General features: G+C 43.5%; 1 protein-coding gene across 6 annotated transcripts in view; it reads right to left on the minus strand.

The window, feature by feature from the left end:
- The window catches only part of CHD6 (chromodomain helicase DNA binding protein 6), a 218,304-nt gene that overhangs the window by 97,592 nt on the left and 98,343 nt on the right, over positions 1-22,369 (minus strand). For all 6 annotated transcript variants that reach the window (XM_033962937.1, XM_033962936.1, XM_033962934.1 and 3 more), the window contains 3 exons: positions 16,324-16,534; positions 11,764-11,959; positions 5,077-5,241 (listed from right to left, as the gene is read on the minus strand). In XM_033962937.1, the coding sequence (XP_033818828.1) occupies positions 5,077-5,241; positions 11,764-11,959; positions 16,324-16,534 (572 nt within the window). The remainder of the gene's footprint in view (positions 1-5,076; positions 5,242-11,763; positions 11,960-16,323; positions 16,535-22,369) is intronic.

A 22,369-nucleotide genomic window follows, 5' to 3' on the forward strand; every position in this document is an offset into this window, starting at 1 on the left:
TCTTGTAAATAGGAAATGTAATGCTGATTTTCAATTAATAAACTCTGATCCTTTAGGACAGGGGTGTCCAATGTCGGTCCTCAAGGGCCGCAGTCCAGTCGGGTTTTCAGGATTTCCCCAATGAATATGCATTGAAAGCAGTGCATGCAAATAGATCTCATGCATATTCATTGAGGAAATCCTGAAAACCCTCGAGGACCGACATTGGACACCCCTGCTTTAGGAAGATGGGTGCATATCAAAATGGTTCTGGGAAATACAACCCTGGATTTATTTAATTTGTATGCTCCTAATTCAAATCAAATGGAGTTTTTCAAACAAATTCAACAAATATTATTACCACTGGCTGCTTCTAATTTAGTGGTAGCAGGAGATTTCAATGCTGTAATGGATCCGATTTTGGATAAGAGACCAAGCAGAATTATGAAATCGTTAGGTTTAGATAATTTGGTACAGTCTTGTGATTTAGTTGATATATGGCGTATTATTCATTTTAATGATCAGGGATTTTCTTTTTGTTCTCAGGTCCACAAATCTTTTTCACGAATTGATTATATATTTGTGTCTAATAATATAGCGCAGCGTGTGATGAAAGCAGTTATTGATCCTATTGTAATTTCGAACCATGCTGGTGTGTGGATTGACTTTCAGAATGATGAGTTAGTACAGGGGTGTCCAATGTCGGTCCTCGAGGGCCGCAGTCCAGTTGGGTTTTCAGGATTTCCCCAATGAATATGCATTGAAAGCAGTGCATGCAAATAGATCTCATGCATATTCATTGAGGAAATCCTGAAAACCCGACTGGACTGCGGCCCTCGAGGACCGACATTGGACACCCCTGAGTTAGTATATTCTAATTCAATTTGGAGATTTGATAATGCTTTACTTGCGGATTCGAACTTTCTGGAAGATCTTAAATTAAAGATGAATGAATTTTTTCAAACTAATAATTCGGATAATATAAATGTTGAGATTTTGTGGGATGCTTTTAAAGCAACAAAGAGAGGAAATATTATTTCATATTCAGCATTTATTAAAAAACAACTTAAAAAACAATTTGTTGATTTGTAAAAACAAATTAAAGTATTAGAAAATAAATTAATTGAGAAATGGGAACATAATATATTACAAAAATTATTAAAAGCAAAAGCTAAATATAATGAGATTTCTTCTCAATTTGTGAGGAAAGATATGTTCTCTCGGCAAGTTCAGTATTATGGTAATTCAAACAAGGCTGGAAGATTATTAGCAAATTTTCTTAAAGCAAAAAAAAGGAAATCTAAGATTATTGCAATTAAAGATATACAAGGCAATACACACACTAACACTAAGGATATTTTAATACAGTTTCTTGATTTTTATAAAGATTTATATTCTTCTGAATCTTATGAAAATAAAGAACAAGATGGATTAAATTTTTTTAATTCGTTTATTGGACCAAATGTCTCGGATCATATAAAAAGAAGTTTAGAAGATCCTGTATCTTTAAAAGAAGTAGAATCAGCATTGAAGTCTCTTACGCAGTACTCCAGATGGGGCCTCACCATGGATCTATACAACGGCATAATGACTTTAGGCTTACGGCTGACGAAACTCCTACATATACATCCTATGATCTGCCTAGCCTTAGATGAAGCCCGCTCCACTTGATTGGCAGTCTTCATGTCTTCGCTGATGATTACCCCTAAGTCCCGTTCTGCAACAGTCCTTGCTAGGATCTCGCCATCTAGCTTATTTATTTCCTCTTACACTCTTACTAGACCTCTCCATCTTTGAAGATCACCTTACCATTCCTTCTGTCTTCAACAAGACAAAGTGCATTCTTGTGAACTCAAGTCCCGTCCCACCTCCCTCCCTGCATGCTGAACCATTCTTCTTAAAGTTTATATCAGCCCTGAAGACTTATGTATCTTTTCTCTTGCGCACTGCTGAGATAAACAGGCAAAATGGCTGCCTGCCGTGTGTCTAGAATTGTGTAAGCCAACATTTTAAAGACCTACATTTAAGGCGTTGGAGCTATACCTATGGAGGCGCATAGGAACGCTTAAAGCCACTTCTGGTGCAAACCACGTCCGCACGGTGTCTCTAGGTATCCCTTTGTGCCTCCAGGTATCCCTTTGTGCCTCCATAGGCTTGAGACAGGAAGTGGGATGCCATTTGAGAATTTGGCCCTTCGTGACAAGCTCTGGCTCCACCACCAGTTCTCAGCCTTCAACTTTTCCTCTCATTTATTATGTTTAGCTCATTTCTGTTTTCTGATTTAGTCTGTAAACCGCTGGATTGTCCTCACTTAAAGGCAGAATATAAAGAGGCAATAAACATAAGTAGTATGTCTGAATTGGGGGGATACAAAGGTAACTCTTCAGAGTCTTTTTATGCTAATTTTATAAGGGTATCTCTGTAGCAGTAAATGAAAAAGCAATTCATGGGTATGCACCTCTTTGAACACATTAAGGAAGAGGAAATCAGCACTTATGCAGAAGCATTTACATTTTACAGCTCTTGATGAAAAATATAATGTTGGGGTAATTTTATTGTACTCTGTGTAGAAAGAAATGAAAGAATGGAATAGAATGTCCTTACATATATAAATAAGCAAGTGCCCTAAGCATTACTCTACAAGCATAACTGCAAGAGGGACACGGCTGTGACATAAGCATAACCACGCTGCAATACTGTTTACCTGTACCTAGCAATCACTTTGTTCACTGCTATACTGTATACCGTCTTGAACTGAATAGGTATGACGGGATATTAATAAAGCTATTATTCTTATTCTTATAACCTATAGAATACTGGATGTTATATACGATCTTGCTGCATTTACATGCCTGTGGTCACACCAGATCAATGGCTGACAAACTAATTTATACTAAACAGGCACTCACTGAGCTGCATCGGGCACCAAAAAGGAGGCGCCCACTTACAGAATGATCAGTGCCTTTGAGTATTTGGACCTAAATTCTGGTTCCTAAAAAAGAAGCATGTCCAGAGAACAAAATCAGCTACTGTTAGGGGAATCAGTGGTAAGCTTCATTTTAGGGGTCTCAATATTCAGGCTCCTAAAATCATAAGAATAGTCTAACTGGGTCAGACCAATGGTCCATCAAGCCCAGTAGCCCGTTCTCACGGTGGCCAATCCAGGTGACTAGTACCTGGCCAAAACTCAAGGAGTAGCAACATTCCATGCTACTGATCCAGGGCAAACAGTGGCTTCCTCTATGTCTTTCTCAATAACAGACTTTGGACTTTTCCTCCAGGAACTTGTCCAAACCTTTCTTAAAACCAGCTATGCTATCCGCTCTTACCAATCAGTTAGAAATAGGTGCTAAATTGAAGCACCGAGGATTCAGTGAACCTAAAATCATTCATATACGCAGATGACATCACCATTATCATTCCCCTAACTTCATTCACACAACAGATGGAACAACTCACCTCTTCTGTCCTCACCAAGTTAGAACTATGGACCTCACAATTAAAATTAAAATTGAACTCCGAAAAAACCAAAATTTTCCTGGCAAGTCCTACCCATAAACGAACAAACACTTCACTGAAATTGAACGGCCTAGATTACCCTATCAACCCCACCATAAAAATCCTTGGAGTCCTCCTAGACCAGGGGTGTCCAATGTCGGTCCTCGAGGGCCGCAGTCCAGTCGGGTTTTCAGGATTTCCCCAATGAATATGCATTGAAAGCAGTGCATGCAAATAGATCTCATGCATATTCATTGAAGAAATCCTGAAAACCCGACTGGACTGCAGCCCTCGAGGACCGACATTGGACACCCCTGTCCTAGATAGATGCTTGACCTTCGAAGATCATACTAGTGCCCAGGTCAAAAAATGTTTCTGCTCCCTCTGGAAACTTCGCACCATTAAACGCCACTTCGACCACCTCTCCTTTCGTCTTCTGGTCCAATCACTAATCTTAAGCATACTGGACTATTGTAACATCATATACCTGGGATCTTATAAAAACACCATCAAACGTTTAAGAATAGTTCAAAATGCTGCCGTCCGCCTCATCTTTGGCCTCAAAAAATATGACCACGTAAGCCCCTATTACACTAAACTCCACTGGCTGCCGGTGGAGGCAAGGATCATCTTTAAATTTTCCTGCCTCTGCTTCAAAACCTTAGCAGGCTCTTCACCAATCTACCTATCTGAGCACCTTGAAATTGCAGGACCTACGAAACACCTATCTGTTTTCCTTTCCTTCCCTGAAGGGCTGCCTCTACAAGAAATTCCTTGACAGATTCCTAGCGGGCAAATGGAACAAATGCCTCACAGCCCTCATCTCCAATTCCCCCCCTATCAAATGTTCAGGAAGTCAATAAAAACCTACCTTTTTGACAAATTCCTCTAACTTCTCCCCCCCCTCTTCCTTGTCTCCTCCTCTGACCTCGACTTACCTCCAGACTCTCAGACTCCTCCAATCTTGTTAACCACTAAATGGCTTAACAAAATGGATCACTCAGTCCAACTAATTATCCCGTCTTCGTTACTCCCCATACTAAATGCCTCTGTTCTGCCTCATCGAACACCGCAGTATGTAACTCACAGCAAATGTAACTTCATTGCAAATGTACAGTCTCTTCATCTGTTAACCGCATAGAACTTCCATGGTAATGTGGTCTACAAGAATAAAGTTATTATTATTATTGGCAGAGAAATGGAACATAGATGGGACGTGATATACCATCTTTGTGAGGTTTCATACTATACACAGGTATATCATATCTATATTTTGTACCCAGGGCAGTGGAGGCTTAAGTGACTTGCCCAGAGTCACAAGGAGCTGGGAATTTAATCCAGTTCCCCAGGTTCTCAGGCCACTGCACTAACCATTAGACCAGCATGCAGAGGAAGAGGAGGGGAGGGGCGAGCCAGGTGCCCCAAGTCCACAGTCCCACATCCTTTTTCTAGTAATGCATTATGCAGTGCAATATTAGCACACGCCAGCTATTCTAAACATTAATACACATACCATGCAAGTAAATAATAGTGCTGAGTTCATAGAATTAACTGCCCCTTATGAGTCCATTCTCTCAGCAGCATATTGCTACAACTTACCCCATTACTGCTTGCTTTCCTGTTAATGTCCTGCAGCACAGCCTTGTCAAGCCCCAGCTTTAAACTTGCTTTATCAAACATCTCCCGCTCATAGGAGTTCCTGGTTATCAGGCGATAAACTTTCACCGCTTTACTCTGGCCTATCCTGTGACAGCGAGCCTGAGCCTGGCAAAGCGAAGAAGAAAAAGATGTGGAGTGTTATCTAGAACACACACTAATATGCAAAATAAAGAACAGGAAGCTCACAGGGCATTAGAAAACAGAGAAAAACTATGGCCAGTCTTATCTGCAGAGGTTCGGTACAGGTTTCCAACCTGATTTGATTATGGGTATCTAAATTTCAGATAAAAGTTTGAATGGTATAAATGGCTCTATTGAATTCACAAGAACTTTTCATACAATTTTCATTTATGAAGAAATTAGGTTCTTACCTGCTAATTTTCTCTCTTTCAGTCCCTCCAGACCGGCACAGAACTAGTGGGTTATTACGCACCTCTACCAGCAAGTAGAGACTGAGACACTAAGACAACTATAAACAAAATCCAACAGCACTACACTACCTTGGTAAAGACTGCACAGGCTTGCCACCTCCACCTGCTAGAGACTGAGAACAAACTGATTGTACTTGGGACTGCACAGCCCACTTATACTACAGCCAAAAAAGTTAGTGTCTCAGTCTCCACCTGCTGGTAGATGTGCGTTATAACCCATCAGTTCTGTGCCAGTCTGGAGGGATGATATTAACATTTTCAGGTTGGACAGACAAACAAAACAAATATTAGCACTTAGAGGTCAGACATTTAATATTATTTATGTTAATTGTTTTGATTACAAGGGGTTAGAGGGAAGAACTACAATTTTGAACTAAACTAAACTAAACCTTAAGTTTGTATACCGCATCATCTCCACACTCCTAGAGCTCGGCACGGTTTACAGGGAATGGTATAGAGAAGGAACTCCAATGAGGGATACAGGACAGTAAAGAGAAAGTTTAGAGGGACTTAGTATAATAAAGGGGAGTAAATATTACATTTTTGAGAATAGCCAAGTTTTCAGATGTTTTCGGAAAAGTTGGAGGGTGCCCAGATTCCGAAGTGGGGTAGAAAGGTTATTCCAGAGCTCTGTAATTCTGAAGGAGAGGGATGTCCCTAGTTTTCCTGGATGGGATATGTCTTTCAATGAGGGAAAGGATAGTTTGAATTTTGGGGTGGATCTGGTGTTAGGATTCGAAGAATTCCAAGATAGTGGGATGAGGGGAGGAAGGATGCCATGTAAGATCTTGAAAGTTAGGCAAGCGTATTTAAAGTGGACCCTAGAGACTACTGGAAGCCAGTGAAGTTTGGACAGGAGTGGGGAGACATGGTCAAATTTACTTTTTGTGAAGATTAATTTAGCCGCGGTATTCTGAACCCGCCTAAGTCTTTGAAGGCTTTTCTTTTTAGGCATAAGTAGATGGAATTATAATAGTCTAGTCTGGAAAGGATGATGGATTGTACGAGGACAGCAAAGTGTTGTTGATGGAAGCAGGATCTCGCTTTCCTCAGCATGTGAAGACTGAAAAAGCATTTTTTTAACAAGGAGTTGAGGTGATCGTGGAAGGATAGTGTAGAGTCAATGATGATGCCCAGAACTTTGCTAGAGAACTCAAGCTGCAATGTGGTGCCAGAGGACAGTGGGATGAGGGTGGGTAGCTGATCTAATTTTGTGCCGAGCCAAAGTAGTTTTGTTTTGGACTCGTTCAGTTTCATTTGTACGGTGAGGGCCCAGGATTGGAGGTTTGTTATACATGAGGATATGTTCTCGGAGAGGTTGGTGAGGTTCGAGTCAGTCTCGAGGAGAACAAGGATGTCATCAACATAGGTGTAAAGTGTTTCCAGGGGGGAAAGATGGAGGAGTTTCAGGGAGGACATATAGATATTGAAGAGCATAGGGGATAGAGGTAAGCCCTGCAGGACTCCACAAGTTGGTTTCCAAGGAGAGGATGAGGTGCCATTCATATTAACAATGTAAGAGCGGGAGCGTAAGAATTTCGAGAACCAGTCTAGGACTGTAGAGTTAATGCCAATCTCAGAAAGTTTGAAAATAAGAATATCATGATGGACAACGTCAAATGCTGCAGAAAGGTCGAATTGTAGAAGAACGGCAAACTTATTACAAGAATGAAGTTGTTGAACCTTCGAGATTAATGAGGCCAATAGAGTTTCGGTGCTGAAGTTGGGTCTAAAGCCATATTGGTAAGGAAGGAGAATGGAGAATCTCTCTAAGTAGGATGAGTTTTGGGTAGATATGATGGACTCTAGCATCTTGGTCAGGAGGGGTCTAGAATAGGAAAGAAAGACATTTAAGGTTAATACATTAGGGAAGGGGAGAATTCCATTTGTGCAGGAGAAAAAGAGAAGGAAATAAATTCATAAATCGAACGCATCCTTGAATAGAAAGGTCTTCAAGTTTGATTTAAATTTATCCAGCGAGGTTTCTTCGCGGAGACAAGAGGGGATGGAGTTCCATAACTGAGGTCCTGTGACTGAGAATATGGAGGAGCATGTGGTGTCATCGATTATTTGTTGTGGTGTGGGTATTAGTATAAGGTTCTGATTTTGGGATCTTAACATTCTTGAGGGTGTATAAGGGATTAGCAATCTGTGGATGAATTCTGGCTGTTTGGAGGTCTTTGTTTTAAAGGCTAGTAATAAGATCTTATAGGTTATTCTGGTAGCCAGTGAAATTTTATTAGTAGTGGGGTTACGTGGCCATATTTTTTTTTTGTTAGTAGTTTATCTTATTCAACTGTACGTAGAATTTGCCCTTCAATTTACCCATCTACTCATTTATCACAGTGATTTTGTACTACCCATCTTGCCCACTTAGCTCTCTCTTAAGATGCTTCATTGTGTTGTATGAAAGCTACTAGCATCACATCTATGTTACTTGAATATTCTACTACAGGTATATTAAGGTGTTTCATGACATAAGGCAAATGTGCAGAAATGCGGCTCATTCAGCCTTAAGGGTCCAGCAGAGCCAGGGCCTTTCCTGAAACACTCTTCACAAGCTCCCCGCTCTCTGAGGCGGCCACAGAATAATACTGTGTGAGAATCATGACCATCACCCCACAGCTACACTCTCCATATCCCGGACACCCTCTCAAGGTAAAATTCATATATTTAACATCTGATTACATTTGCACTATCAGTATTACCCATAGGTAAGACCACCCTGATTGATCAGATAATTTTTCTAGAACAAACTTCTCAACTTACAGTATAGTTGAATATACAGTATGTTGTAAACATATTAAAAAAAATAAACACTGGGTTTACAATCATGGAGAAAACTGACCAAGACATGCTTGTGAAGAACGAACATAAATAGCCAGGGAAAAAAACCCAAACCAATTATTGATTAAATATAGCTGAATGGATGGAAAAAAGATCCGAATGAAGAAAATTAGAAGAAATACAAGCACTGGCAAGTTAGATGCAAAGCATTGATAAAGACAGCTAAGAAAGAATATGAAGAGAGACTTGCAAAAGAGGCAAAAACTCATAGCAATTTTTTTAGATACATCAGAAGCAGAAAACCTGTGAGGAAATCTGTGGGACCATTGGATGACCAAGGAGCAAAAAGGGTACTCAGAGAGGATAAGGCCATAGCGGAAAAACTGAATGAATTCTTTGCTTCGGTCTTTAAGGAAAAAGATGTAAGAGATCTACCTGAACCAGAAATGGTTTTCAAGGGTGATGATGCAGAGGAACTGAAAGAAATCTTGGTGAATCTGGAAGATATACTGAGCCAAATCGACAAGTTAATAAGTGATAAATAGCCAGGACCGGATGGTATACATCTCAGTATTAAAATAACTCAAACATGAAATTGCTGACCTGCTGTTAGTGATCTGTAACCTGTCGCTAAAATCTTCTGTAGTACCTGAAGATTGGAGGGTGGCCAATGTTATGCCAATTTTTAAAAAGAGCTCCAGGGAAGATCCAGGAAATTACAGACTGGTAAGCCTCACTTCGGTGCCAGGCAAAATGGTAGAAATGATTATAAAAAATAAAATTGTGCAACACGTAGACTTACATGTTTTAATGAGATGGAGTCAGCATGGGTTCAGCCTAGGGAGATCTAGCCTCACAAATTTGCTTGACTTCTATGAAGATGTGAATAAGCATATGGATAAAGGTGAGCCAGTTGATACAGTATATATAGATTTTCAGAAAGCTGTTGATAAAGTTCCTCATGAGAGGCTCCTGAAAAAATTAATAACAACAACTTTATTTTTCTATACCGCCATAGTCAGACGACTTCTAGGCGGTTCACATCGAAAGAAGGCTGGACATTCAGCGAATTACAAATGCATGAGGGGGAATGTTACATAAGAAAAGGGTAGTAAAGGGAGGAAAAGTAAGAGGGTTGTAAGGGGAGGGAAGTGAGAGGGGTTGCCTGAGAGATTGCTTCGGGTTTGTAGGGGGAAAATCGTGGTGAGTGTAAATCGGTCTGTTTAGGTGATGAATTTGTCAAACAGAGTGGTTTTGATTGATTTTCGGAATGCGTTGTAGGTCTGTTTGGTTTTATTTATGTAGTTTCCCAGCCAGGATTGTTGTGCATGGGATAGGTGGCAAAGTTCAGTTTCAGGATTAGAAATTGGTTATCAGATATAAAACAGAGGGTAGGGTTAAATGGTCATTCTTCTCAATGGAGGAGAGTAAACAGTGGAGTGCCACAGGGGTATGTACTAGGACTGGTGCTATTTAACTTATTTATAAATGATCTTGAAATTGGAACAACGAGCGAGGTGATTAAATTTGCAGATGACACTAAACTGTTCAAAGTTGTTAAAATGCATGTGGATTGTGAAAAATTGCAGGCAGACCTTAGCAAATTAGAAGACTGGGCGCCCAAATGGCAGATGAAATTTAATGTGGACAAAGGCAAAGTGATACACATTGGGAAGAATAACCTGAATCACAGTTACCAGATGCTAGGGTCGGTGCGGCCTATCTAGAACTTTCTAAGTTCTTAGAGTGCAATCACTCTAAAATTGTCCGTACCGGGGCTCCGTCGGTGCCGTCACCCATCAGTCAAGAATATGCTGCCTGCTTGTCCTGGGATAATCACAGTTACCAGATGCTAGGGTCCACCTTGGGGATTAGAGACCAAGAAAAGGATCTGGGTTTCATTGTAGACAATACAATGAAATCTTCCTTCCAATGTATGGCGGCAGCCAAAAAAGCAAATAGGATGCTAGGAATTATTTAAAAAGGGATGGTTAACAAGACTAAGAATATTATAATGCGCCTGTATCACTCCATGGTGCGACCTCATCTGGAGTATTGCGTTCAATTCTGGTCTCCTTATCTCAAGAAAGATATAGAGGCGCTAGAAAAGATTCAAAGAAGAGCGACCACGATGGTAAAGGGGATTGAACTCCTCTCATATGAGGAAAGACTAAAAAGAATAGGGCTCTTCAGCTTGGAAAAGAGACAGTCAAGGGAAGATATGATTGAAGTCTACAAAATCCTTAGTGGAGTAGAACGGGTACAAGTGGACAAATTTTTCACTCTGTCAAAAATTACAAAGACTAGGGGACACTCGATGAAGTTACAGGGAAATACTTTTAAAACCAATAGGAGGAAATTATTTTTTTCACTCAAAGAATAGTTAAGCTCTGGAAAGCGTTGCTAAAGGATGTGGTAAGAATGGATAGCGTAGCTGGCTTTAAGAAAGGTTTGGACAAGTTCCTGGAGGAAAAGTCCATAGTCTGTTATTGAGGAAGACACAGGGGAAGTCACTGCTTGCCCTATAGCGGTAGCATGGAATATTTCTACAGCTTGGGTTTTGGCCAGGTACTAGTGACCTGGATTGGCCACCGTGAGAATGGGCTACTGGGCTTGATGGACCATTGGTCTGACCCAGTAAGGCTATTCTTATGTTCAAATTCAAATCTATGACAAAAATCAGGGAAAACTATATTTTTTAAATAGTTGAAAGTCGTTTGGCTGCAATGCTAAAGTTATTCTAACAGAACCAAAAAGCTGAACTAAAATTAATTCTACCTGATTTCTACCATTAATATTTCATTATATTTAAACCTAATGAAATTTGAAGCCTAGGAATGAATTCTTTGTATTCTGTAACAATCTCTTGCATCATCCAACCTTAGAGGTGAAAGGCTGCATAACTCTGGCCAATTGGATAAGTCAGAAAACAATGAATACCAAAGTTCCAGAGTCAAAAATCACAAAATGGAATTCAAAAATTATCAAGCATCATTCATCTGGTCATCTTATGCATCTAAAAGCTGGTCTATGCAACTGATTCAATTGTTGGAAAGAAGGAAAGACCTCAGTCTGAATGTTTGTGTCACACACCAGCCAGTACGAACAAAGATGTAATCACCGATCTTCCTCCACCACCATTATTCAATCTACATGTGCAAATTCCGTAGTATAAATATGTGCTTTAAATACTTGAATGGTGCAAATCACTCAAAAACACTTATGTGAATGGTGCTGAGCTATTCAGTACTCAATGCAAGGAGGTGAGAGGTTCTGCCATCCAGTCTGTTCTTCACTGGTCACTTACAGCATGAAAAATTTCCGTAAATTCTGATCTAAAATGTATTCTAACTGCATGCAAAGATGGAGTCAAAAGAAGTTTATGTAACGTTAGAGATGAGCATCTTACCTGGAGATCATTTTGTGGGTTCCAGTCAGAGTCAAAGATTATGCAGGTGTCGGCTGCAGTGAGATTGATTCCCAGACCTCCTGCTCTTGTGCATAAGAGGAACACAAAGCGATCTGAATCAGGCTTACAAAACCGATCAATGGCTGCCTGTCGCATGTTGCCTCTTACCCGTCCATCAATGCGCTCATAGGTATATCTGGCAATACAAAGCAGCATAATCAAGATTAAGTAGATGTGACTAGATGCAGCTATTTTTTTTTACATCCTCATCTGACCTGGAAGGACATTTTTGCATGTGTACCTGCATGTGAGTTACATTCAGATGGTAAAATTATGTTCTTGCCTGTTAATTTTCTTTCCTTTAGAAGCAGCAGATGAATCCAGAGACAAGTGGAATAGCTCACATTGACCAGCAGGTGGAGATAGAGAAACTGATTAACAGTCGGTCTTATAGACTGGTATTCCTTCTGTCCATTCAGTTATGCTCCTTGCCCAAGCATCCAGAGATAGGAGAATGAGCCTCAAAAAAAAACTTCTTTCCAGTAGCGAATGTTGACACCATAAATTCAAGAGTACAACTACCAACAATAACCCAACTGAAAAAATCCTACCTAACCCATAGACAGACAGTCCACAGAAGGGGTGGGGCTCTGGATTCATCTGCTGCTTCTAAAGGAAAGAAAATTAACAGGTAAGAGCATAATTTTACCTTCCTTAGCATAGCAGCAGATGAATCCAGAGACAAGTGGGATGTAGCAAAGCAAAACTCAAACCGGGTGGGAAGCTAATGCCGCCTCCGCAATCACTGAAGCGCCAAAACTAGCCTCCGCACGGGCAGCCACATCTAATCGGTAATGCTTCGAAAAGGTATTTCCAGACGACCAAGTAGCCGCCCGGCAAATCTCCTCCAAAGAAAGAACTCCGGACTCCGCCCAAGACGTAGCCAATGCTCGAGTCGAATGAGCACGAAGTTGCTCTGGTACCTGCTTCCCTGTTAACAAATAAGCTGAAGCAATCGTCTCTTTGACCCAACGAGCAATGGAAGCTTTAGACGCAGCCATACCCTTGTTTTTGCCCGCGAACAACACGAACAGATGATCCGACCGACGAAAGTCGTTAGTCACCCCCAAATAATGTAGAACAATCCGGCGCACATCCAGGAGACGCAACGATGAGTATCGCTCCCCCCAATCCTCCCTCCGAAAAGCCGGGAGGAATAAATACTGGTTCACATGAAAGGAAGAAACCACCTTAGGCAGGAAGGACGGCACCGTCCGAACAGACACCCCAGCATCCGAAATACGCAAAAAGGGATCCCTGCAAGATAGCGCCTGCAATTCCGACACTCGTCTTGCCGAAGCCATAGCTACCAAAAACACTGTTTTCAACGTGACATCTTTCAACGTAACCGCAGACAAAGGCTCAAAAGGCGCCACCCGCAACCTTCCAAGGACAAGTTTAAGACTCCACGCGGGACAGGTTCGCTTTACAGGAGGCCGGATATGGTGAACCCCCTTGAGGAATTGGACCACGTCGGGCTGTGATGCGAGCGCCGAGCAAGAAACCCGGCCCCTGTAACAAGCAATGGCCGCCACCTGAACCTTCAGAGAATTATAGGCTAACCCTTTAGCTACGCCCTCCTGCAGAAAAGAAAGAATAGCCGACAGAGACGCCCGGAAGGGCGAAATACCCTGCCTCCCACACCATGACTCAAAAATTCTCCAGACTCTAGCATAGGAGGCAGAAGTAGAAATCTTCTTAGCTTGAAGAAGAGTGGCAATAACCTGCTCCGAATAGCCCCTACTTCTCAGACGCGACCGTTCAATAGCCAGGCCATAAGACCAAAGTGGGACGGATTTTCCATGGAGATTGGACCTTGAGTCAGTAAGTCCGGAGTCACCTGAAACTTTAGCCGATCGCCTGCTGATAGTTGAATCAGATCCGCGTACCATGGCCGACGCGGCCAATCCGGAGCCACTAGGATCACCCTGCCCTGAAAGAGAGAGATACGTTGTAACACTCGACCTATCATTGGCCAAGGAGGAAATACATACAGAAGGGAATTCGGAGGCCACGGGAGAGCTAACGCGTCCACTCCCTCCGAGTCGTTCTCCTTGCGTCTGCTGAAGAACCGAGGCAGCTTTGCATTGCGGGACGAGGCCATGAGATCTATATCTGGAAGCCCCCACCGTAGGACCAGCAGATCGAATGCCCGAGCAGACAGCTCCCATTCGCCTGGATCGAGAAGATTTCTGCTGAGGAAGTCCGCCTGAACGTTTTCGTGACCCGCAATGTGTGCCGCCGAGAGAAGAGGAACATGCACCTCCGCCCATCGAAACAGCACCATTGCCTCTTCGGCTAACTGAGGACTCCGGGTACCCCCCTGACGATTGATATACGCCACCGCCGTGACGCTGTCCGAAAAGACCCTGGTCGGACGGTCCTGAATCATGGACTGAAATGCCCGAAGCGCAAGCCTGATAGCGCTCAACTCCAGCATATTGATCGACCACTGGGCCTCCTCCGAGGACCACACCCCCTGCACTGAAGCTTGCAGGCACTGAGCCCCCCAGCCCAGAAGACTGGCATCCGTCGTAATTACGACCCATTCCGGCGTCGCTAGCGGCATGCCCCGGAATAGATTGAACTCGTTGAGCCACCACTGCATGCTGCGAGCCGCCCGAGGACTCCACTGGAGACGCCGATCGTAGTCCTGAGATGCCGGGGACTACCGGGAAAGTAGAGATTTCTGTAATGGCCTTATGTGGAACCGAGCCCAGGGAACCACCTCCAGAGTCACCACCATCGAGCCCAGAACCTGTACATAATCCCAAACCCGAGGTCTGGGCGACCCGAGAAGTAGATGAACCTGAGACTGCAACTTCTCTCCCCGGTCTCGGGGCAGAAACACCTTCCCCAGACAAGTGTCGAACCTCACCCCCAGATGCACCAAAGACTGGGACGGGGACAGAGAGCTCTTGGGAAAGTTGACGATCCACCCCAAAGACTGAAGGAGAGATATTACTCGCCGAGTCACCGACAAACTCTCCTGCCTGGAAGAGGCGCGGATCAACCAGTCGTCTAAGTACCCGAATTCCCTCTTTGCGCAGAAAAGCTGCCACTACCACCATCACTTTTGAAAAGGTGCGGGGAGCCGTTGCAAGACCAAAGGGCATCGCCCGAAATTGATAATGCTGGCCGAGGATCGCAAACCGCAGAAACCGCTGATGCGGAGGCCATATCGGAATATGGAGGTACGCCCAGGTGTAGCTCCCAAAGCCGGCACCGCTCAGCCAGGCACCCCTGTCTTTCTGAAGAGAGCTAGTCTCAACAGAAGAATATAACTGAACACCAATTCACCCGGCACAGCCAGAATCCAGGAGCTAGAGTGATAGCTCCAACCCCTGCTGGGAGATAGAGCAAACTGAATGGACAGAAGGAATACCTTCTTGTTTTTTTTTTTTTATACTGGAATGAAGAAAAAAACCGCAGAGCCCAAGTAAACCCCTCAATCAACCGGAGGGGAGGGTGGAGAAGGGACCTGGGAGGGCCCAGGTGTAGCTCCCAAAGCCGGCACCGCTCAGCCAGGCACCCCTGTCTTTCTGAAGAGAGCTAGTCTCAACAGAAGAATATAACTGAACACCAATTCACCCGGCACAGCCAGAATCCAGGAGCTAGAGTGATAGCTCCAACCCCTGCTGGGAGATAGAGCAAACTGAATGGACAGAAGGAATACCAGTCTATAAGACCGACTGTTAATCAGTTTCTCTATCTCCACCTGCTGGTCGATGTGAGCTATCCCACTTGTCTCTGGATTCATCTGCTGCTATGCTAAGGAAACACGAGTTATATTCCCTGCCCAAGTGGGTTCACAATCTAAGCTATACCTGAGGTAACGGAAGGTGAAATTACTTGCACAAGAGAGAAGTAGGATTTGAACTGCTTCCTTGGTTTACAAACCATTAAGCTACTCATCCACTCCAGATTCTGTTAAGTAAGCAGTTTGGACATGGGAGAGGACATTTCTGACCAAAGCAAAAGATGGAGAAGCCCTGAAACTGCTACCAGAGACCAGAAGGACTTAAAGAAGGGGCTTAGGAGAAGGAAGAGGAGGCAATACTGTGTGCAATGTGCATGATGCACAAAGCAGAGCCAAGCTATCCTGGATTTCCACACTCCAAATCTCAAGCTGTGTGACTACATAAGTGCTCAGAAAGGAGCTCCTGCATGTTTAAGAGCCATCATCGATGAGGAGAAAGTGAGAGCTACGATGAGGTACTTGATCTGCTTGAGAAATATGTTTTTCCTCCCCTATATTAAAGTTCTTGTAAACCATGCTGAGCTCTATGTTTATGGAGAGGATGCAGTATATAAACTTAAGGTTTAGTTTAGTCTAATAAAGACTTATTTTGAGAGAGGGGCACAGCATTTTACAGTTTAACATACAAACTCTTTATTTTCAAGAACAATAACATATTGACTAACTGAAACACCAGTCTCTTTAAAGACCTTCATTAAAAAGCAGTTGCAGACACTAGGAGCTGTCTATGCCACACTCACCGTCGCTGGATGAGATAATCCTCCAGGATATCCAAGCACCGCACCATCTGGGAAAAGATGAGAACCTTGTGTCCACCAGCAATTAGTTTGGGCAGTAGCTTGTCAATCAATACCAGTTTGCCTGCTGCCTGGATCATCGCTTGCAACTGAAAATCCACAGCATCTGGACTGTGAGTCTTTCGAAAGTCTTCCAGAATTTTCTCCTCAGCCCCTGTAAGTTAGCAGATCAGTGGCAGAATTCCTCAGGACTATGTATGCGTAAATGAGCAGAGCGAATGTAAATACACCTATATGCAGTGTGGTAATTCAGCTCTTGTCCAAACGGAGGCTATTAGAGGGTTCACTTACCATAAGTTATCCGACATAGGAAATTCAGATTCACTCTCAAAATATAAAGCATAATTAAGTACCATGAAATTGAGTACTTCAGATTAAAAAAAGCCATGATGAGTGAGACCAAGGTCCATCAAGTCACCATCATCAGTTCACACATGAACCTGGCTAATCACAAAAAGCAGATTACATTTCTCATAGCTCATTCAAGAAAATCTCCCCAATATTTAAACCCTATGTTTGATGTTCAATTCAAATGCCGACCACAGCATTTAAATCTACATCCAGACACAGGTGTTGAATCTAGGAGTATAGGCTACGTCCCAACTTACACAGATAGTTGCCCGAGTAGCAGCACCAAACATTAGCAGGACAGGGATAACTTGCTGATCGCATTATCTCCACCCCAGCACTATCCGGACAGTTCCAAAGACATCCAAGATGATTTTCAAGAGCACTATACTGAGAAAGATTGTAAATTCTTTTAAGAAGGGACTAGAATGCGTGTTTAATGTACAGTGCTGTAGAAATAATAAAAAGTAGTAGCAGTAGTAAAATCACAGGCTGGGTTGGGGGGGGGAGGGAGTAGCTTTGGCAGTGGATTTCATCGACTAGCAGGGCTTCAGCATTCCCACTAGCAAAAGGCATGATACCTAATGAGGAGGGGATGGGGGGCTATTTCGTGCCAATTATTGATAACTATGAACAATTAAGTAATTAAATTACATGCATAAGTAGTAACATTCTAACACCATAACTGTGCACACCACTTAGAGTGGTAATGCTCAAAATAGACTTCAATATTTATTTCAGGTAAATCCACATACAGGAGAGTTGTGCTAAGCTAAAACCAACCACCTGTTCCTTTTGAGGACAATAAAGAAACTCCAAAGTCGGGAATCTACCCTTAATCAAGTTTCCCTTTGAAAAGGGATTTCTGTGGATAATGAAGGTGTTGATTAGCAAAAAATCCCCGTTTTCCACTAAAGGGGATTTGTACTAAAGGGGATTTCCACTAAAGGGGATATGTAGTCTAAGCATATGTATGCTTAGACTACATATTTTTACCTGCATACTGATGGGGTGTAACTTTCAAAGGGGATTTTTCCCTGATCAACAATTTCATTATCCATAGAAATCCCTATCAAAACTGCTCCTCTTAAGCTTTCCTTCTATTTTGTGGCCTTTCAAGAGTGAACACTCAGGAAGGATAAATTAGGTCCTTACCTGCTAACTTTCTTTCTTTCAGTCCCTCCAGACCGGCACAGAAACAGATGGGTTTAGACTCCTCTGCCAGCGGGTGGAGACTGAGACATTGACTTTTGGCTTCTGTACAAGTAAGCTGTACAGTCCCACTTATAATCAGTCTTAACAAATAGCCAAGCAGAAAACCATTAGGCTGAAAACAATAACATCCCAACTCCACATGTACATGGAGAAGACAAAGGAAAACACTGTTGGATACTGATTAAAACAAGAACCTTTCAGCTAAACCAGCCAAACCAAATGTCGCTGCTCTTTAAACTCCCCAAAACAACCAACAACAAAAACCCGCAGAAAAACCCCATACCTCTTTGCGAAAAACACAGAACAGAATGACAGGGTGGGGTCTATGCCAGACTGGAGGGACTAAAAGAAAGAAAATTAGCAGGTAAGGACCTAATTTCTCCTTCTTTAGCGTCCCTCCAGACCAGCACAAAAACGGATGTGACATACCAAAGCAGTACCCATCATGGACATGCACAGTGCACAGCAGCCGCTAAGAGAGCGAATAGAATGCTAGGTATAATCAAGATGGGTATTACTACCAGAACGAAAGAAGTTATCCTGCCGTTGTATCGGGCAATGGTGTGTCCGCATCTGGAGTACTGCGTCCAATATTGGTCGCTGTACCTTAAGAAGGATATGGCGTTACTCGAGAGGGTTCAGAGGAGAGCGACACGTCTGATAAAAGGGATGGAAATCCTTTCATACGCTGAGAGATTGGAGAAACTGGGACTCTTTTCCCTGGAGAAGAGGAGACTTAGAGGGGATATGATAGAGACTTACAAGATCATGAAAGGCATAGAGAGAGTAGAGAGGGACAGATTCTTCAAACTTTCGAATAATAAAAGAACAAGAGGGCAATCGGAAAAGTTGAAAGGGGACAGATTCAAAACGAATGCTAGGAGGTTCTTCTTTACCCAACGTGTGGTGGACACCTGGAATGCGCTTCCAGAGGGCGTAATAGGGCAAAGTACAGTACTAGGGTTTAAGAAAGGATTGGACAATTTCTTGCTGGAAAGGGGGACAGAAGGGTATAAATAGAGGATCACTGCACAGGTCCTGGACCTGTTGGGCCGCCGCGTGAGCGGGCTTCTGGGCACGATGGACCTCAGGTCTGACCCAGCAGAGGCATTGCTTATGTTCTTAAGAGTAAAGTCCTTCATCATACAGGCGCCGAGAGGCTCAAAAGGAGGACAAATGAGCAAGGAGAGAACTAAATTGAGATCCCAGGCAGAAACCGACAGCTGAACTGGAGGCTGCAGCAATTTTGCAGTTCTCAAGAACCAAATCACATCCGGAGAAGAGGCAAAAGGAAGACAAAGCAACAATCTGCACCTGAAGGGAAGACCAGGCAAAACCTCGCTTCAGGCCATCCTGCGAGGCAAAGTAGCTCGAAGAAGAACCGTGCCATATGCGGAACACCAGTATTCAAAATGATGCCTAAGAGTGGAGATCACCTTATCTGAATATCCCTTCTTCCTTAGGAAAGCCCTTTCAAGAGCCAAGCCTTAAGACAAAAGGGACCAGGATCAAACATTGGAATGGGACCCTAAGTATGAAGATCGGGTGAGAGGAGCAGTGGGAGAGGATCCGCCTCTAGCAGATGAACCAGATCCACATACCATGGGTGCCTGGGCCAATCTGGAGCCACCAGGATAACATGGCCCGCGTGCTGGGCAATCCAAAGAAGAACTCTGCCTACCACAGGCCATGGAGGAAAGACATACAGCAGGCCATCTGACAGCCAAGTCTGTACCAGAGCATCCAGCCCTTCAGCTGGAAATCCCTGCACCGGCTAAAGAACCTTGGTGCTTTGGCGTTCACACTAGTGGCCATGAGGTCCAGGATCGGATGACCCCAAGCCTGAACAATGCACTCGAAGTCTTCCAGCCTGAAACACCACTTGCTGGGATCCAGCACATGACAACTTAGAAAATCCACCTGGACAGAGGAGCCACCCGAGGGGTCCCAATCCCACCCATCCGCCGAAAGGACTGCATGCATTGGAAGAAACATCCTCGGGAAGGAAAAGAGGTCGCACCCCAGCCAGGGTGGTACCTACAAATCTCATTAAAATGTCCCTGGGCAGAACATCTCGCAAAGCCTGGCGAGGCTGGTCCTCTGGCAACCAAAGCACCTTAGAGCCATTCAAGGCCTAAACCAGCTTATCCAACTCCTCCTTGAAGAGAAAAAAGCCCAAAAGAGAAACTTACTGAGCTTTAGATGCCACATCCACTGACCAATCCCAAAACTACAGGGTAGGGTGGGTCACTACACTCAGAGCCATTGATTTGGCTGTGGCACGTAAAAGATCACACATGACATCAGAGAGATAAGAAGCTCCTAGCTTAATCTTTGCCACTTCCTGATCCACTAAGGACCAGTCAGCTGTCTCACGATCAAGAATTCTCTCAGATCACTGGAAACAAGCCTGGGATACCAGACCACCACAATCACCACCTGGACTGCCAGGGCAGCCACATCAAAACTGCGTTTAAGAAGAGCCTCCATTTTATGGTCCTGAGGGTCTTTCAGAGCCAACAAGACTTCCACCGGCACGGTATGTCTGTGAGCAATAGCCAAGACCACCGCATTGACCACAGGAGATTGAAAAGTATCTCTATCCCCATCCGGAATGGGGTAGAGTCTGGTCATGGACTGCGCCAAATGAAAAGGCGCATCCGGAAGTTTCCATTGAGCTTGCACTTCATCTCGAATATCCCGATGCATAGGGAAAGAGCAGGATGCTGAGTAGATCCCTCTAAGAAGAGGGTCCACCACACAAGGGGGGGTCCTTAACTCCCTCTTCAAGGTGTAAAACAGAATACACTTGAAGTATGAGCTCCTGCAGCTCTTCCCAATGCACACAAGATGCGTCCTTGCCAACCGGCACCTCTGAAAAATGTGCATAAGATACATCCTCACCAACTAGCACCTCTGAAAAATCTCGGATCTGAAAGGTCCTCCCCAAGATCCAAGTCCTCATCTGGAGAAAACTGATCAAACAAAAAAGAATCCTTATCCCAAGACGCCCATGGCTGCTTGGACGATGGCTGAGGGGGCTGGACAGAGGCAGCCATAGCAGAAGACTGAATAGGGGTGGCAGTGGAAAGGAAAAATCCCCCAGATGACCCTGTGACTCCTGGAACAGAAGCAGGACCCCCCAGCCGCCTGTAAATAAGGCTTGAACATGGCCAACACAAAATCAGGTCTAAATAACCCCGGCAGCAATACAGACTGCATAGCAGGAGTAGAAGACACATTTAAGACCTGTTCCTGCATAACTGGAGTCGCTATTCAACATATCATCAACAATTGGAAGGATTGCAGTAAACTTAATTTCATCTTTTGGTGGAACTCATTATGTCATATGTTCAAAATGGAAAAATCAATAGCTGTACATAATGGAAAATATGGGGGCCATTGACATCTTTTTGTGATGAATAAACACCAGTTATTCTATTCTATTGAAATATATACCATGAATAACAGAGGGGGAGAAGGGTTCTTATTTCTTTGTGTTTACTATTAATAATAATGGGAAGGGGGGGGGGTTATGTGTTTATATATATATAATTGTTGTTTTTCTTGATAGATTTACAAGTGATGTTTTCAAGAATATGTATGATATTAATTTGTACACTTGTTGAAAGATTAAAAATGAATAAAGATTAAAAAAAAAAAAAGACCTGTTCCTGCAGTTCCAAGACAGCTGAAGCTGTGGGCAAAATGGACGCACTTCCCACCAAAACTGAGGGAAGGGCCATCATCAAACTGGCACCTGAAAGCATACGCAGCACCAAAGCCAGACTCGACCCCACCGCAATAGAAAAACCGTCAGCTGACCCAGCAGCGGCAAAAAGGGAATCCCCTTCATAAACAGCGGGGGAAGCCTAGGCTTCTGCAGTGCCTCCTGCTGATGCGCAGTGCGTGCGCAAGATGGAGAGCCCAGCACACCGACATCCTAAGCCAGGTCCCCCTCGATGCAGCCAGGACATTTCATGCACATGCCAGTAGCATCCACTGATTGGCGCTCACAGCCAATGCACTTTTCAGGCTTTTTAGAAGCACTCATAATTAAAATGCCAAAAACTCACGCACAACGCTGTTAACAACGGCGAACTCAGGCTTCTTGTCTTTTGTATTTTTATTTTTATTTTTTTTAACTTTTCACAGCTCACTAACTGTCTCAAGTTAGAGCAGACCCCACAAGGCACTCTAAACTGTAGTCAGTGCCGGTATCAGTGGCAAGGCGTACAATTGTGGTTCCTCTAAACACAGAAAACCTGGGGAGGGACTAGACCCTTTCAAGTGTGGCACCCCTGAGGGGTCCCCCAAGCTCAGTCTGGACAGCAAAAGGGACAAGAAAGATCTAACATGCCTTAACAAATCACTGCACAGACTGCAAACAGAGCACGCTACCTGCTGGCGACTGAGAAAAGACTGA

The sequence above is a fragment of the Geotrypetes seraphini genome, chromosome 11 (genome assembly GCF_902459505.1).
Source record: "Geotrypetes seraphini chromosome 11, aGeoSer1.1, whole genome shotgun sequence".
Lineage (NCBI taxonomy): Eukaryota > Metazoa > Chordata > Amphibia > Gymnophiona > Dermophiidae > Geotrypetes > Geotrypetes seraphini.